Source organism: Thermomyces dupontii, assembly GCF_041956625.1.
Source record: "Thermomyces dupontii strain NRRL 2155 unplaced genomic scaffold VTN31scaffold_6, whole genome shotgun sequence".
Classification (NCBI taxonomy): domain Eukaryota; kingdom Fungi; phylum Ascomycota; class Eurotiomycetes; order Eurotiales; family Trichocomaceae; genus Thermomyces; species Thermomyces dupontii.
This window is the reverse complement of record NW_027192312.1, coordinates 185,414-203,025: the sequence shown is the minus strand read 5'-3', so window position 1 is coordinate 203,025 and position 17,612 is coordinate 185,414. Positions and strand designations below refer to the sequence as shown.

Below are 17,612 nucleotides of genomic sequence, written 5' to 3'. Positions count from 1 at the left end.
GTCTCAGAGTCCTTCGCACGGGCGAGTCACGCTCAGCGAACAGCCGATATGCTGCCGCTCTATCGTATTCGTCAATGTATTCCGTTCGAGGACTTCGCGGGGGTACCTACATACTACCTATCGGTGATGAGCTTCAGGGGACGCACGTGGATAATACGTAAACAGTTACCATAAATAGATTAGTCTAGTTTTCACCCTTGGCTTTATCAGAATCCTTGAACCGTTCATCCAGAACAAGCTCCAAGCAGTCAATTTCGACGGTTTCGATTTTGTTGCAACGAGAGGTGACCTCCGGAGCGGAGTGACGCCATCAATTGCTCTTCGGGAAGGACTGCAGAGATACCCGCTCGACGATTTACACACCAAGACTCATTGTTCGTCCATCCAAATCATCTCCGAGCGAAGAAAAGAAAAAAGAATTACCGACATCAACGACGACCGCGTTATATACCACCATCGACAAATCTCTCTTATTCTTGACTCCCGCAACCTGATTGATTGCGGAGCCAGTTGATTGATTTCGCCATGAGCTATTTCCGCATCACCCTCCTCCGCTCCGCCATCGGCCTCCCCCGCCGCACCGGCCTCGTCCTGCAAGCCCTGGGACTCAAGAAACGCATGGCAACCGTCTACCACCCGGTCTCGCGCGACGTCGCGGGTATGATCATGAAAGTCAAGGAATTGGTCGACGTGGAAGAGGTGGACCGTCCACTGTCAAAGGCTGAGTTGCACTGGCAACGGAAACCGGATCCGGGGTATTACGTGGAGAGTTCGGCGGAGAAAGAGTGGGAGGAGCGAAGGAATCTATGAGTTTTGTAGTCAGGGTTTCTTTCTGGTGTTCGTTTTTGCGTGTATAAATATGGTCGCTTTTTGGTCTGTACGATACTATGATTCCCTTTGCATGCTGTCATGCCATGGTTGGAGTTTCAAAATACTCGTGGGATTGTTCACTGGTAAAAATAATGCAAAGAATAGCCCAAAGAACGACAACGCGGGTCTCCTCCCAACCTTGACCCGTCAAAGAATCGAAACCCCGACGCCGCCCATGACGCCCGCAATCTATGTACAAACCACCCATATATGAATCGTAATTCGTCCTTTGGAAGCCTAGTTCTTGTACAACGTGTCGAGGAAGCCCTCCGCCAAACGATTGACAATGCTCTTGTCCGGAATGCTACCGGCAACGCCGTAGAGCGCCGAGGTGCTGCCGCGTTGCCGGGCGTACGACTTGCCCTGTCGCTGGCGCTCCTCGGCCTTGGCAAGCTCTTCCTTGACAACCTCGATTAGGTCCGACGTGAGTTGATCGACGGCAAGAGCCGAGGGCCTTGTAAAGGCCACATGCACCGCCGGCGGCGACTGGAGAGCGTTCAGATGCCATCCCCGTGCGGACAGCGCGTCGACCAGATCGTAGGTATCGATGCCCACGTTCTTGCTTGCAAAGGCAACCACACTGACCATAGGGCGCCCGATGACTTGCAAATTGGCAGAAAGGGTCGGCTCTGCGCGGAGAGATGCTTCAAACTTCTTGGCCGCGCCGACAATCTGTTGGCAGCTGGCAATGTATCCAGACTCGCCAATGTTCATGAGACTGGCCCAGCAGCCGGCAATCAAGGCGCCAGGGCGCGACCCTGCAATCGAGGGGGATGCGTACACGCCCCCGGTCCAATCAGGACAGATGAAGTACTGGTAACTGCGCAGGGTCCGGTTTCGGTACAGGAGAACCGAGTTGCCCTTGGGGGCAAATCCATACTTGTGGGTGTCCACGCTGATGCTGGTCACGCCAGGATTACGGAAGTCGAAGCCTCCTTCTTCCTCGTACGGTGATGGGAAGCCGGCCTTTTTCAGAAACGCAATCACAAATGATCCCAGGCAGCAATCAACGTGCAGCGGGATCTTGTACTTCACGGCCAGCTGCGACAGGGCCGGGATGTCATCGACAATCCCGTGGGGAAAATTCGGGGCGGATCCGACTAGCAGGACCGTATTCCGATTGATCAGACGGCGGACCGACGGAATGTGAACCTTGTACTCTGGCGCCGGGCAAGGCACCTGATGAATCTTGATGCGGAAGTAGCTGCTTGCCTTGTAGAAGGCCGCATGGGCTGTTTCCGGAATGATCCTAACTCGGGTTAGTGAGAAATGATCAAAAAAAAAAAAAAAAAAAAAAAAAAAAAAAAAAAAAAAAAAAAAAAAAAAAACAGTACGGGAGCCAACTTACATCTCCGGCTCCGTTACGCCACGTTCGGCGTACGCTTTCTGACGCGCGCCCAGGCAGGCCATCAGAATGGACTCTGTGCCACCACTCGTGGTCACGCCGGCGGCATCTTCTGGGGCATGAAACAGCCCGAGGACCTGGGACGGGTCAGCAGGCCCGTTTTCCCGAGAAAGCATGAGGAACTCACCATTGCCACGATTTCAGCTTCCATCTTGCGAACACCTGGAAACACATCCGGGTGAATTGGATTGGCAACGCTAAAGATGCCAATGGCATCCGTCTGCAGCTTTACCAGGTCTTCGCCGCCGTGATAAACAGCGCCGCTGACCCGGCCGTCCTCCCAGCGGGTATGCTCCATCCCAGAAAGCTTATCCAGCTCAGCACGAACCTGCTGCGAAGTCCAGCCTTCCTTGGGCAGTTGCAAGTGCTTGGTGACGCCAGGGCCCTTTTGAACGAGCTTGTTTTCGAGATCGGTCAGAGCGGACGTGACCTGCTTGTCCACCTCCTGGCGGACGCCTGGGGCTCGCAAGAGAATCGAGTAGAACCAGAGACGGATCGCGAAATAGACATTCTTAATGCTCCCTATCACGCCATAGCCGCGCAGAGAACGCAGGGTCTTGCGGGTGTAGCGCAGAATAAACAGCAGGAAAACCAAGTTCCGGATCCTGGTCGCAGATCAGCCCATTGGTCACGGAGCATGACCTCCGCACGCTACAGTACTCACACGTCCAGGTTCAAGACTGTTGCGAGTGTCATGTTGGACAGCGCTCGCCCAGAACCGGCCAGGCGGCCTGGGAGTGACACGGGCAGACTGGGTGACGGCATGTCAGGGGTATAAGAAAGGTCAAAGTGTCATATACCAAATGCGCATTGATGACTTATACGCGGGATAGCCATGCAATAGGGAAGTTATCAAGAGTGAAAACTTCTGCCGTGGAAGGCGTTGACATGGGTTGCAACGAGGCCCGAGATGAGACATCGGAACTCGGCTGTCAAAAGCGCGGCAGTTGCTTACCAGATTTGGTAGCTACATTACGTTAATAAGCCAGAGGCAGCTATCTTTCACAGCAGTACTATGCTGAAGGTTGTTTCGATTGAGGCAGTACGAGTACAGAGAGTGAGTCAGTAAGGCCATGGGAGGCAACGAAGGTCTGTGTCAGCAGCATGGCACTGTTACCTGCAGCGGTTTTCTATGCGGGTTTATGAATCCAGGTCAACCCTTTGCCAGTTGTCCATCTGCTCGGATTGACCATTTGCATGGAGAATTGCATCCAAATCTTCAGTATAGACTGTGGAATAGTACGATCCCAGATTGAAGAACAGAGAGAGGCAAAATCGCCATCAAACACAAGATCGAGACTCACGACGAAAGAGTGACGTCAGCAGTCAAGCAAGATGTAGGAAGAGATCCAGATGCAGAGATGACTGAGGCACGCAATGCAAGTCTTGAGTCCAACGGCTCTAGTCGCATCGGATTTGTTGTCGACGCTATGTACACAATTATACCCATGTAGTCCCTGCTCTCTAAACACCGGATCTCTCTCGCGCGAAGATCAAGAGAAATCATCCCAATGAGAAAATGAAAAAGAAGAGACAGACTTTTTTCCCAATCGTATCACATGATTCCGTGATCGCAACATAATCGTCATCACTTTTTATCCCAGAATCTCAAAAGGAAAAAAAAAACTCTAGGAATCAAATGCAGGCTTCTCGAGTCTATGCGGCAACGCCTTGTTCGGCAATCTCCTTCTCCTTCTCGGCGAATTGGGCCTTCTCCTCCTCGCTAAGATCCATCAGAGGCTTGTTGGTGCCCGACTTGATGTTGTTATAGTACGCGCGGATGATGCTGTCCGCATCGTCGACCGCAATCGGTCGAATGTCAGCCAGGGCCTTGATCTTGGCCGTGCACTCCTTGTACTGCGCATCCGTCATGGGCAGGTTGAGTTGCTGAGCACGCGACTTGATGGCATTCCAGCCCGTCAGGCGCGAAGCAAAGTGCACGTAGCGGGTCATGCCGAAGTCGGCCGGGTTGATGATCTCGTACGTGCTTGGGTTGTTCAGGATGGCCTTGGCGTGGATGCCGGCCTTGTGGGTGAAAGCACAGAAGCCGGTGATGTAGTTGTTGAAGGGAATGTTGACCTGGACGGCTTCGGCCACCAGGTTCTCAATGTCCTTGAGCTTCTCCAGCTTGTATTTGCTCTTCACGTAGTCAGGATCTGCCACCATCATGCGCGCCATCAGACCGCCCAGCGGGGTGATGCCGTTGCGCTCGCCGATGCCGAGAACCGAGGTGTCGACGTGCGTGGCACCGGCCTCCAGAGCGCAGTAAGCATTCGCGATGGCACAGCCCGTGTCATTGTGGAAGTGTGTCTCGATGTCACACTTGACCACACCGCGCAGAACCCGGACAAGCTCGTAGACTTGGCGGGGGGACGCACATCCGACAGTGTCTGCAATTCCGACCCGGTCAACACCGACCTGGTCAACTGCGGAGTAGATGGAGAGCAGATCCACAAGGTCTGAGCGGAAGGAATCTTCGCTGGAGAATCGGATCTCAATGCCCTTGGACTTGACGAAGTTGATCACCTCGATGGCGGTGTTGGTGATGTAGGTCATGTCCTTGCCGTGAGAGTGTTCCCGGAGGTACGAAGAGGTCCCAATGACGACGTCACTGCAGTGTCTTGTTAGTACAATGCCTCCCTTGAGTGATTTCAGGATTGGGATCCTTACACTCCATCCACACCGGTCTCGACTGCAACCCTTGCGTCATCCATGTGGCATCGGATGTGTGTCAAGATCTAGTAAATGAATTAGCGAGCAGTTTGGTTCCGGACAGAACAGCAGAACGTACCTTGGCCCGGAGACCGAGCTTGCAGATGGCCTCAACATCTTTTCTTGATTGCTCCGAGGCGCAGGGGCTGGTCAGTTCGATCTGAAATTCCGACGGTCAGCCTCGATGGGAGTGCTCCAGATCGATATAGAAGATCACTCACATAGTCCACGCCAAAGTCATCCAGCGCCTTGGCAATCTCTATCTTCTTCTGGGTGTCAAAGAAGGCGTTGGCAAACTGCTCGCCCTCTCGCAATGTACTCTCAATGATCTTGAACCGGGAGACATTGCTCAGGAAGTCCGTGACGCCGGCGTTGTGGCCGTAAGGATTCCGGGTGGCTGGGCGAGGGTTCTGACGACTCTCGATGGCCGTGAAGCCTTCATGCGGGGGGGCATCTGGCAACGGAACGGGTCAGCGCACGACGTGAAAGAGGGAAGACTACAAGATTGCTGTACCCTTGACGGCGTGGCCATTGACGCCGTTGGCTTGGCCATTGGCCGTTTGATTTGCGTCGGAAGACATGGTGTCTGAAGCGGGGGGGCACTGCGGTCACCGGCGAGATGGCCTTGTATCAAGGTCGAAGAAAAAGCAAGTCCGGATGAAACTCGAGAGAAAAACCGTGCCGTTGAACGCGACTATATACTTGCCGAGGAAGAGGACTGAAAATCAGGAAGAGGGGAAAAGGAACGATGACTCAACCGGCTTTTTGTCTCGAAAAATTGAACGGAGGAACCTGGGATTTTACGGCAAATAGTTAAATGCCAATATGGGGAAAAATTTCACCTGCGAGTGGGGATTGGCTAAATCCGACACCGCTTGGAGCTTCTGGATCCAGGTTGATTTCTAAAGATTTTCAGTCTACAACGATGAGACCAACTCGCCCGAAGAATTGACGATCAAGCTATGACTCATTGTGTGTGTCCGAATCAGCTGCTTTCATTTTGCTGCTCTCTCAATGAGAGTTATTGTCTGGAGACGGCTTTTGTGAACCTGCAGTATCTTCAATTGTTCATCGTGGGATTGGCCTTGGCACAGCGCCGACATCGGCCACTCAGAAAAGGGTTTGTCAGCATCTCCGCTAGCCCTAACCTAGCCCTAAATGGCCCTGCGGAAGCCTCTTGCATTCTGCAAACGAAATTCTAAAGTTGACCTTGGATTGGGAATTGGTTCATTCAGAACGTCGATTCATTCCCGTTCAGTGGTGAAATCTCACCAGCATAGTCGAGTCGTGGTCGTGAACTTGAGCTGTTCCTCGTCTTCTCCGCAGTCTGAGTCCGTGCTGTCCGCCCTCCGCAACAAAATGCAGTGCGGAGCCACCGTAGGTACTCCGTAGGTACTCCGTACAGCACGAAATGATCTCATCGCGCTGAATATGTACACCCGGAGCTCCGAGATCTTCACATGCTTCCAACTCACCCAATGCTTGACTCATCAAAGACATGGTTGACTTGTACGTGTCCGCAGTATGTACAACTAGTACAATATCTTCGTCGGATCCGACCTGCGTTGTTGCTCAATCTTACCCAGCAGGTACATGCATTAGCGTGATGAACATTCGTACAGTACTTGTAACTATCTGCTTTCTCTAGTTATGTGCTCTTCCATTAAATTCATTGGCTACACAAAAAGGCCTCTCGATCAAGAACTATCAAACTGACAATATAATGTGACCCTTTCTGTCGAGTTCTCACTTGAATTCGTTGAGCAGGACTCGCTGGTGCTGTGCTGCGCTTGTTTAGTGCCTCAGGCATCAAGAGTTCTGGAATCGATGGATGACATAAGCAGAAATACCCTAATCCGTTTCCGGTTAGTAGCTCCCCGCGGCAACCATGCCTAGACTCCCTTTGTGTCTTGTGTCGCCAGAACGAAGCTGCCAGCTAAACAACAGCTCCAAGGTACAAGGCATCCCCTCGGTTTGGTCATTCACAATTTCTGTATTACTATTTTACATCTTTTAATCTCACCCCGCACCTCGCTCGCCGCATCTGGGCTGACTATCCGGAGTGCTTTTGCGGCTTCAGCCACGTCACAATGCACGTCTCTTCGCTCATCGTGTCTCTATTGCCCGCTTTGGCCGCTGCCCAGGGCCAGATTCCCCTGGGCGATCAGGTAAAAGGTTGGTTTGAGAAGGCCAAATCGTTTATCCCTTCGGCGGCGCCGGCGAATGAGGCCCAGGAAGTCAGCCAAAAGGTGACGGCGAAGATTCCCGAGAAGACTGTAACCAACTTGACCTTGAATAACTGGCGATCGGTGCTGGACCCCTCGTCGCAAGCGGGTCAAGAATGGCTGGTGTACAACACTGGCGGGAATAAATCGTGTTTTGGTCGGTGCGCGCGCCCGGACGAGGCTTTCAAGGTAGGATTCCTCGGGGATCGAACCTGCGGACAGCGAACACCCATATTGATACTCTCCATATAGGAGTCCATTCCGTTGTTTGCCGTGGACCCGACGTCGCCTCAACTCGCCATTCTGGATTGTGAGGAGGAAGCTGTTCTCTGCTCGATCTGGGCCGCTGCCCCTCCCAGTGTGTGGCACTTCCAATTTCCCCAGGTTCAGGTTGGTGAAGAACGGCCTACTATTCCCCTGCACGTCGTCTATTTGAACCACACGACCGTCACGGCGGAGACCATCTACCAAGTCCATTCGGAAAAGTCCTACACCAAGGTGGCTCCCTACGACGGTGCTCTACACCCGTTCGATGGGTGGCTGGCGCGGTTCGGACTTAACGTTCCCGTGGGATACGTGATGTATGCTTTCGGAGCTGTTCCGAGCTGGCTCATGATGATCGTCATTAGCTTCATTAGCCGGACCATGGTGTAAGTTGGGCCCCGTGCACAAAGTTTGTGAGTTAAGTGGATTTTTGTCATTCTGATTAAACCTCAACAGGACTCGGCGTTTGCAGAATCCCGGCCGGCCTGCCGGTCGCAATAACTAGATTCGCAGGAGATCTTGGAGAAAAACAACAAAAGCTTTACGTTTGTAGATATAATGTGTGCTTTATGCAACTGCGATCGATGGATGCTGTTGGTTTGGGACTACGCTTGGGTTATTTCGGACTGTGATTCGCACATCGACGATTGACTTGTCTGTGAAGTTCTAATGTCAGAAATGACTTGGATATCATTTCTCAACTGTAAATGCCATGTTGACATTTGTCTAAACCCGTCAATTGAACCACCCTGGCTAAGCCCTAACCAGACCTGCCGAAACAAACCAAAGACTCCACTCGCTTCTGCCGAGATTGGATTCGGAAGCATTCATTGATGAACGTTTCGATCTCGCAGCCTGGAAAGCAAGAGCGGGGTTTGCTGCACGATATGACATTGTATCGTCCCCATCACACGTGCATTGTTGGTCGAGTCAACCCCTCCTTCTCATGGACCTCGGTTTCCCAGTCTCTGTAGCGGTAGGATAACGCAGTAGCCACTCCTCCCTGGTAAAACAGTGTGCATTTTGCTGAAGAGCATCGGTAATTGTCCTGTTGAGATCTGAATTTCCAGATGTCGGCAAACCTATTACTTCCTGTACTGGAACCCCCATGGTCCAAGCAAGACCTGAGGCAGAGTGAGCTTTTTCACCATTTTACAGACATCTCCTTCCTCGCCTAAAAAGGAAAAAAAAAATAAAAAAAAAAATATAAGATCCCTGGATTCGTCCACAAGAAGATCATCCGGAAATTCGGTTCCGAGAAGTCAGGGCGTTTCCCGTGCACAACACAACCCTGTCTTTCCCATTGTTCTTTGACTCATATTACGGACTGGATGGGAACGGAATAGACGAAGACGGCTGATTTCTCGCGCCATACGGACGAGTTTCTGTTGGACTGGTGAAATTCGGAAACATGGAGGCACCGTTGGGCTTTGGACGAAACGGATGAGCAACGTCGTGGCAATTATTTCGAAACTACGAGTAAGTACTGTAGCGCCCACATTCGTACGTAGGCGGATCAAGAGCCTTTGGCTTCACAATGCCCATTTCCGTGAAGAGATCAAAGGCACGCTGTGGTCGATTGGGTACTTCAACGAGGCGGAGACGGAGTTCCTTGGGGAACTGTGTGAAGGTCTTGAGAATGGGTCGATAGATACGACATGGTTTTTCAAGAAGGGAACCAAGATACGTAGGCAAGAGGACTTGTGGGCAGATTGAAGATTGGTCCTCGCCGTACTAGTAGTCCTTTCAAGCTTCGACTTTTGGATCTTAGCCGCCTTCAGAGCACCCCAGGGTAAGCCAGTTCTTCCTCTTTGAATTCCTGTAGCAGGCACCAAAGTGCTCGCTCATCGCACGCATACTCGGTACTACTAAGAGTAGCCCACTAGTCCTATGTCGCAGTGACTTCCCACTCGTCCGCGTTTCTCGTGGAAACAATGATCGATCCAACCTGCCTAGTTAGGAATCTCAAGGTCAGATATCACTCACGAAATCCAGAGCCCCAGTACATGTCTAGGGGCAATGGCCTAGTTGGTAAAGGCCTGCGACTTTCGAGTTGCAAGGGCGGCTGATCTCCCCAGCCGTGAATGAACCCTGTTGCGCCGATGATGACATGGGGAGTTAAAGGCCAGGTCAAACTTGAGGGAGATTCAAGAAGGCACCTTTAACTCTTTTACTCTTTGCTGCTGATGAGCACTTTTTTTCATATGAATATTTTTATCAACCGATTCGCTGAGCTTTGCTGAATCTTTTCACTTGGGTTTCAAGGGTTTTTTGGCCTGCAATTGATGGGATACTAATGGTTAAACGATGCCGTTGATGCTTGACATGATTCAGGCGAGATGTATCGAAGCATCCTGGATGCATCACTGATTCACAAGGGGGTTACTTACTGATTTTGGAGAACCAGGGTTCGAATCCTGGAGCTGGCGTGACGTTTTGTTTTTCTCTTCCATCAATGTATTCATGAAATGTTGATCTATCAATGAGTTTTCTAGCTTATATTCCACCATATGGATTGGCATGTGGCCTCACAAAGGATGTTCTCGTAAGCTCCCAAGTACACCATACGAGTGTGGAACCAGGAAGAGAATGTACATTGAAAAGGAGGTCAGCCCTCGCGATATCAAGAATGCATACTCTACCTGCATCGACTCGTTAGTACCAGCACTGCTCAATAATCCTTCCAAGCTGGACCCTTTTCTTCTCGCTAGCACTCACTCCGTCTTGTCTTGAATGAAAAGGTTGGAATGCCCTACCCTCATATTCCATGAGTTTTCAACCTCATCAAAGAGGCAAGTACAGTCTCCTTTCTTTCTCTTTCTCTTCAAGTCTTGAAGTGTCCGTAGGCGAGCAAGCATAATAGGCAGTATCAATCGTTGCCTTCAAGAGATCCTTGAAGTAGATAAGTACTACTACATGGCTCGTAAAGGTAGCCATCTCAAATAGCGCGTCAGAGATGCGCAACGAGCGGGCGTTATGCACTCATGATCGAAATTAGCCTGTTGAAGGATTGGCTCATCATTTCTGCCGCACCCCCAAGCCCGAGCCCTACAGTAAGTTGACAGCCTGCTATGAACTTCCGTTTGTTGCTAATGCAAAGGGTAGATGTTCCGGATACCAAACTCTGGCGAGCAGTTGTTGCAACGTTCTTGACAGGTCTAACAAAGTGCCTATTTTTCGATTCCCGTCGGTGTGTCCGAGTTCTCTACAGATGGTAGAAAGCATCGTTTGTTTAAACAGTTACTGATCCATGATAGTCGTCATCGAGCTCCATCTAAACACATTGCGCCTGAGTGATCATCTATGAAGAACAATCTCGGTTTGATACAGAAAATGAGTTCTGTAGTTTGATATCTAGATTAACAATTCCGTGCAGCCTCGTTGATTCAGGTCTCAAGGACAGAGTATTATCGTCAGTCTTGCGCTGAAGCCTAGTGCCCCTGGCCAGTCGACTGGCTGTGCGGTCTTTAATCTTTCCTATCATAGTCTTCGGAAGATCCGTGCCTCGTGGCTGTAACAGAAGCTATACGGTCACTGTTCTATAATTCCGTCAGTTGTTCGTCTGTGTTTCTTTGAGTTTTTCCTCTTTTGTCGTTGTTAGATAGGTAGTCAGGGAAGGAGATGGAGGGCCCCGCGGAAGAGGGGGTTTGGGTGAGCCGTTTGTCGACACGCCAGCCCTTTCCTTCGCGCTGCCTCGTTTGGCTTGCCAGGTTTACCATGTCCACGAGTCGCAGAGCTATTACCTGTACTCACCCAGCCATCGTCTCCGCATGAGTCAGTGTCCTAAACGGCTCGCCTTTTTTAGGTGGAAGAAGCACATTCTTGGTGACGTTACGCACAAATCATTTTGCAAACGCAACCCTCCAGAGTGCGGTCCCAGGAAAATCCATCCTCAATTTAGCGATCGAGTCACAGCAGGCTGGATCAGCTTACTGTATGAAACTGGGAGGTGCGGCAGTCAGTGTAGGCCACTTTCCCTTCTGGATCCGGGATGCATACAGTATAGTAGCTTCCGTTGTTTGTGAACCTCTGACAATGCTCTCTTATCCGGTTACCCTCGCGTAAACAACTCAATTCCCGAGCCAATGTTTTCGGGGCTGGTGTCGAGACTTTACTGTACACATTCTTTGAAACTCGAAGACTTGAAAATTGCATGCAGCGCACGGTGGAATTCATCCTGGAAAACTACTTCCGCTGGCCTAATTATTGCCCGGAGATAAACCCTGATTGTACAGGAGTCAGGACAGGTTCCTCCAGTCGCCCCAGCATTGTATACTGTATTCTGCGGATTCCAGGATGAAATTTGGTTTTGCTATTGAACATTGCTTCATGGCAAAGTTTGTGTTCTTAGTGCGAACTTTGTGATGGAGTATTTGAAAAAAATGTGAAGATGAACAACCTGGGATTCCTTGACCACCTTGATACATGGCTCTCGGCCCACTTCTTGTTCCTTGTTGAAGGTCAGTGCCCTCCTTCCCATGCCTGCAAGGAGGGAGCTAGGGTTACAATTTGCACGTGACCCGAAGAACTTCCGGCCTCAGGGCACTCTTTTACTTCTCCTCCTCCCTTTTCTGCCTCCCCTTACTCTACAGTAGCTTGGAGGTGTACGAGTATAATGTTGCCTATTGCGTGTAACTTTGAGGCTTCTAGCAGTGAAGAGGAAAAAAATAGAAAAGAATAGTACTTAACGGAAACGACTCGGCTCACCAGGCTCTCTTGTAGACCGAGTCTTCTGGGCTGCTTGCTTATCAAGTCGAACCGGGGTAAGTTCAATATTGCCGTCGAAAGTCCCCTAGGAAGCGTACATAGAGGGCATGCCGGCTACTGCTCTCGACCATTCTTCACAACGATTGTGGCTCCGTTCGCCGTTTGGGTGAATCCGTTCAACACATTCATGGCCTACTCGAACATTGCTGCAAATCAATTGAGGTTCGGGTGAAGGGACATGGGAAGATCGGCGATCGGAGCGGCATTGGCTCCCGCTGGGAAAAAGAAAAAGAAAGGAATCTGATACTCGCGGGGAACGTCATTTGCAAGAGATGGCGAAAGATGCCCCTCACAAGGTACAGTGTAACGCGATGCTCCTGTCGCGTTCCGGAACAGTCGAATCGACAATGGCGACGCGACACCGCTCCTTGCTGTGCAAGTATCATGCCAACAGCGCTTTCTCATTGTGATTGACCGTGCCGGCAGCACGCTGTATGCTTGCCCTCAGCTCGTCATCCAACGCCAGACTCTCCAAAGCCGGGTGCTGAAACGGAATCCTTTTCGCCGCGTCCAGAATCTCTTTGTCGCTGTTGTACAAGTGGCTGTACACAGAGACCCTGACGACCAGCGGGCGACACCTTCAAGGGGACGATCGTCCTGTGTGGAGCATCTCAAACAAGACCTGTGTAAAACGTGCGTCGCGTCGACCCAAAGCATCGACGGCTCCGGTAAACGGGCGACTAGCTAAAGGCGTCAAGGTAGCATGGACGGCACATCAACGTCGTAACGCCGGTGTCGCCATCGTGAGCTCGGACCACGTCTCCTTGCCAATGTCAGCGCATGTATACGGAGTTCACGTCGAAAGCGCTACGACAGCGCTCCTGAAACCGCTCCCGGACGATCTCTCCGGGTGCCCATGCTTGAGGTTCTTGGCTGGAGAAAAAAACTGCAATCCGCGAGATTCTCGGTTGCCTCCAACGCCACACAATCCGGGGACGTTATCCCAGTGCTGCAAAGATACTCGTCGGAGTGTCTACCACAACATTCGATGAATGGCGCGGGCTTCTCCTGTCGCTTTTGGAGTGCCATTCAATGTTCGCAGCTGCGACGACAGCTTCGCAGCCGTGGAGTGTGGATGTCAAGACTCGTGCTTTAGCCTACCCGGCCATCCCGCCAATTATTCCGCGCACTTAAGCACACCCAAGCTAGATAATGCCTTAACCATATTTGGTGAGTTGTCTGTGTATTCTAACTGAGATTAGCTAGTAGAACAGCTAGAATGGAAAGAATGAGTGAAAAGTCAAAAGGGTTGGCTGGACCAAGCTCGGCTTGGCATCAACCACCTTTCTTGATCGGAAAGTAGGTAGCCTAGTAGCGAAATTGTCTGCGCGCGAACAACCGGAGCGCAGCATGGCCACCGCAATGCCACCAGATCGCATCGCGCCGAGTACCACAGCTTGCGTCGTAGGCGCCTCGATTCTCGCCGGAGTCGTGGGCTATTTCATCGGACAGGGCGCGTGGTTATTCAGCTATTCCTCAAAGTCAAAATCGAGATCTAGAGGGAGCCAAGAAAAGCGCGACGTACAGGATGTCTCTGACAAAGACGATTGGGAAAGTGACGACGACGAGGCGGACGAGGATGGCGGCGAACTGGCGACGTTTGAAGGGAATCAAGAAGAAGTGAAGCTGGTGCTAGTGGTGCGAACAGATCTGGGCATGACCAAAGGTTTGCGACCCGCGTGCCTACAGGCGCGGCATATAGTTTCATTAATAAATGCTGATTGTGTTGATTCCCAGGCAAAATCGCTGCACAATGTTCACATGCTACCCTCGCGTGCTACAAATACTACATGTCCAAAGCGCCGAATTCGCCGATACTGAAACGGTGGGAACGCGGTGGTCAGGCCAAAATCGCCTTGCAGGTCAAGTCGGAAGACGAATTGCTCCTACTGCAGGCCCAGGCAGTCAGCCTTGGGCTCTGTGTTCGAGCCATCCGGGACGCGGGACGTACTCAGATCGCGAGCGGGAGTTTGACGGTGCTTGGGATATTGGGACCGAGGAGTGTTGTCGACCAAGTAACAGGACATTTGAAATTGCTGTGATATGCTGCTGCATGCTTGTTCGACTTCATGACGAGATGCCTGCTACTGAGTGCTCATGGATAATAGACAGGGTAACTGGATACCAAAATATAACAATCTCATGGTTACAATGAGACTGTCTACGAGTGATTCTACCTCACTTTAGGATTGTAGATGATTGCATGTTGGCCAGTCATGGTTTTTCCCTAACCTCACCAGCCGACGGCCATTCGGCAAAGGGACCGGGAATATGACGCCCACAGCAGCCTAGAACTCCAACCGAGCTCACCAACCAGCCTCGCAGAAGCGAGGGGAGGGAGCTCAAGGCCAGAGGTTTGACTCCGGGAGCTGAGTTGATCTGAGATCTGTCGACAGGAAATTGACACCATGCCCGAAAGATTCGGGACGATGGCTCCTTTGTCGTCGAACTGTTCGGTGATCAACCGAGCACAGCCAGAAGGGCTGCCACGAGGACGAACCCAGCTGGCTGGTCAGGACCTCCGAACACAGATCTGTTGTCATGGATGGGAGAGAAAAAGAAAAGAAGGAAAGAGACGAGAAAAAATCTCTGATATTTTTATTTAGCGCCTGCGGGTCACGGGATACGCTAAACCTGATTCGGCACCTCGAAGCGGCGAATTACATGCAGAGGAACCCGCCAACCTCTTTGCCTTGGATCCTGACTCGACTGATTTCGCCGTTGTCGAGTTCCGTTCTGCAACTCGACGGATGAGAGCAAAATGACTGACGCTTTATCGATCGAGCAGAATAACAAAATTCGGGCGGCGCTGGGCTTGAAGCCCCTGCCCGTTCCTGGTGCCGACAATGACGCCTCCGATTCTGCACCTCGTGAATCCAGAGATTCGACGCCCAGCGACAATGACCCCGGGAGCACGCTCGAGTCTCGCGAAGCTGAAGGTCACGATAACTGGAAGAAGTTTCGGGCTCAAGCTGAAGAGCGTCGGAAACGCGAGGAGCGCATGGCGGCGATCAAGAAGGCGCGCGACATGGCACGTCGGCACGCAAAGTTGGAAGGAAAGAGTCTTGGAGAACTGGGTGACGATATGGACACAAAGACGTGGCTCGCCCAGCACAAGAAGCTGCAAAAGAAGGTGGAGAAAGAGCGTGCCCGCAAGCTCGCCGAGGAGTTGGCCGAACGGGACCGAGTAGTCGAACATACCGCAGCGGATTTGGCCGGCGTCAAAGTCGCTCACGACATTGCGGATTTTGAGACCGGCGAGGGCCAAATCCTTACGTTGAAGGACGCGACGATCGACGAGTTGGAAGCTGAAGGCGATGAGCTGGAGAACATTGAACTCCGCGAAAAGGAGAAGCTGCAGGAGAGGCTCGAGCTGAAAAAGAAGAAGGCGCCCTACGATCCAACGGAAGCGAACGAGTCCGGGACAATACTTTCTCAATACGATGAGGAGATTGAAGGCAAAAAGCGCAAGCATTTCACACTCGACGCCCAGGGGTCTACGGCCGAGGAGCGAGAGGCGAAGCGCCAGCATGTGGCCGACATGTTGAAGAAACAAGCTATTAGCCTTGACATCGCGCCATCGGCTCCCGTGTCCGACTACATGGACATCAGCGAAGTGAAGGTGAAGAAACCCAAAAAGAAGAAGGCCAAGTCAACAAGGCAAAAGGCTCTAGATGATGATGAGATCATCATCCCCGCTGCGGATGCTGCCGATACTCCAAATGGGGCCTCGCATGATGCATCAAATGGAGATGCCATGCAGGTGGACGGAGAGCCTGGTGTGCCACGACAAAGGAAATCCGAAACCACATCTTTTGTTGATGATGATGATCTACAAGCATCGCTGGCTTTGCAGCGACGAGCAGCTTTCAAGAAGCGCAAGAAGATGCGCCCAGAGGATATTGCGCGACAGCTACGAGAAGAATCACAAACACCAATGGAAGTTGAGAACGGTGAGGAAGAAGCTCCAGGGCTAGTTATCGACGAGACCTCCGAGTTCATTTCGACCATCCAGAAGCCTACCATTTCCGAGCGACCATCACGACGAGCCACCACCCCTGCCGAAGATCGTCCGATCAAAGAAGAGTCGCCGGAGGAGAAGGCAGAGGACGTCGATATGGACCGCTCCTACCACGAGGCTGAGGATGAGGAGGAAAAGGCCAGCATCAAAGAGGAAGAAGAGAAGCTTGAAGTGCCGGCGATTAGCGGCACTGGGTTGGATGAAGAGAAGACCCTGGACGAGGGTCTCGGAGCCACAGTGGCCATGCTTCGTCAGCGTGGCCTAGTCCAGCAATCCGATGCAGCGGAATTGAACCGCCTGCATCGCGAGCGTGAGCGGTTCATCCGCGAGAAGCAACGGCTGGAGGAAGAAGCAGAGCGGCGTGCTCGGCTCCAGCGTGAGCGAGACCGCGCCACGGGCAAACTTGACCGCATGTCCGCGCGGGAACGGGAGGAGTACTCGCGACGGGAGAACAAGCAGCGCGAGCAGCAGGAGTCGAAGCTTATCGCAGAGATGTTCGAGAGGGAGTACAAGCCGGACATTCAGCTCAAGTACGTGGACGAGCACGGCCGGTTGATGAACCAGAAGGAAGCATTCAAGCACCTGAGCCACCAGTTCCACGGCAAGGGCAGTGGCAAGATGAAGACGGAGAAGCACCTCAAGAAGATCGAGGAGGAGAAGAAGCGGGAAGCCATGAGTGCGCTGGACAGCAGTCAACATACGACGATGAACAGCGCCATGGGAGCCACGGCGAAGAGGAACCGGCAGGCAGGAGTCCGGCTGGCATGATGATTTGGATGAGGTGTGTACGTTTGCTATTTTGTCATTACTGGGTCGGTACTAGTAGTCATGTACGGAGTATTATCGATAGAGCAAGCTATGTACTCGGTTAATTACCCCAAGTTCTCGGTGAACAAACTGAGCAAATCCGGGGTCAGCTGACCAGATCGGGGCGGATACGCTTATGTAATCGATGGAGGCCGGTGAGGTGTGACTTGTGACTCGGTGACTTGTTCGTTGCCTGATGCAGGATGGAATTCAAAAGATGGATTTGCTTTGAACTTTGTGAAGAACAGAAATTGGGATATAGTTAGTACATCTGAGTAGTAATGCAAAGAGTTGGAGCCTTTTTGTAGATTAATCAAAGAGCATCAAACATGGTTAGCTCTCTCTAAACTTTCCAGAGTAACCCCGATCGGTGGAAGACCGATCGAAGCTGCGGAGAGGGCCGGAGACCAACAAACCCCAAGGGAAGCTTGAGAACACGTCTCCAAATCGATCGTGCGGTGACAACGGCGGCTGCGGCATGGGTTAGCTGACCGCGGTTAATTTTTTAATTTTTATTTTTTTTATCCCTTCCTTGCCCATC

At 51.7% G+C, this 17,612-nt stretch overlaps 5 protein-coding genes across 5 annotated transcripts; 3 read left to right on the top strand and 2 right to left on the bottom strand.

The window, feature by feature from the left end:
• Nucleotides 1-1,107: 1,107 nt before the first annotated feature.
• Nucleotides 1,108-3,040, bottom strand: VTN31DRAFT_5918 (uncharacterized protein; the record flags this gene model as incomplete). The annotated part of the gene is made up of 4 exons (XM_069406470.1): nt 1,108-2,119; nt 2,219-2,352; nt 2,403-2,880; nt 2,940-3,040. The coding sequence occupies 4 exons, from the start codon at nt 3,038-3,040 to the stop codon at nt 1,108-1,110; spliced, it is 1,725 nt and encodes a 574-aa protein (XP_069259000.1).
• An 891-nt stretch (nt 3,041-3,931) lies between these two features.
• Nucleotides 3,932-5,568, bottom strand: VTN31DRAFT_5917 (uncharacterized protein; the record flags this gene model as incomplete). Its single annotated transcript, XM_069406469.1, has 5 exons — nt 3,932-4,886; nt 4,946-5,013; nt 5,067-5,147; nt 5,209-5,441; nt 5,502-5,568. The coding sequence occupies 5 exons, from the start codon at nt 5,566-5,568 to the stop codon at nt 3,932-3,934; spliced, it is 1,404 nt and encodes a 467-aa protein (XP_069258999.1).
• Nucleotides 5,569-7,077: 1,509 nt separating this feature from the next.
• VTN31DRAFT_5916 (uncharacterized protein) lies at nt 7,078-7,981 on the top strand (the record flags this gene model as incomplete). Its single annotated transcript, XM_069406468.1, has 3 exons — nt 7,078-7,401; nt 7,465-7,862; nt 7,933-7,981. 3 exons carry the CDS (start codon nt 7,078-7,080, stop codon nt 7,979-7,981), a joined length of 771 nt encoding a protein of 256 aa, XP_069258998.1.
• A 5,612-nt stretch (nt 7,982-13,593) lies between these two features.
• VTN31DRAFT_5915 (uncharacterized protein) lies at nt 13,594-14,285 on the top strand (the record flags this gene model as incomplete). The annotated part of the gene is made up of 2 exons (XM_069406467.1): nt 13,594-13,909; nt 13,981-14,285. 2 exons carry the CDS (start codon nt 13,594-13,596, stop codon nt 14,283-14,285), a joined length of 621 nt encoding a protein of 206 aa, XP_069258997.1.
• Nucleotides 14,286-15,004: 719 nt separating this feature from the next.
• On the top strand, nt 15,005-17,032 carry VTN31DRAFT_5914 (uncharacterized protein; the record flags this gene model as incomplete). The annotated part of the gene is made up of 1 exon (XM_069406466.1): nt 15,005-17,032. The coding sequence occupies one exon, from the start codon at nt 15,005-15,007 to the stop codon at nt 17,030-17,032; it is 2,028 nt and encodes a 675-aa protein (XP_069258996.1).
• Between the last annotated feature and the right edge of the window lie 580 nt (nt 17,033-17,612).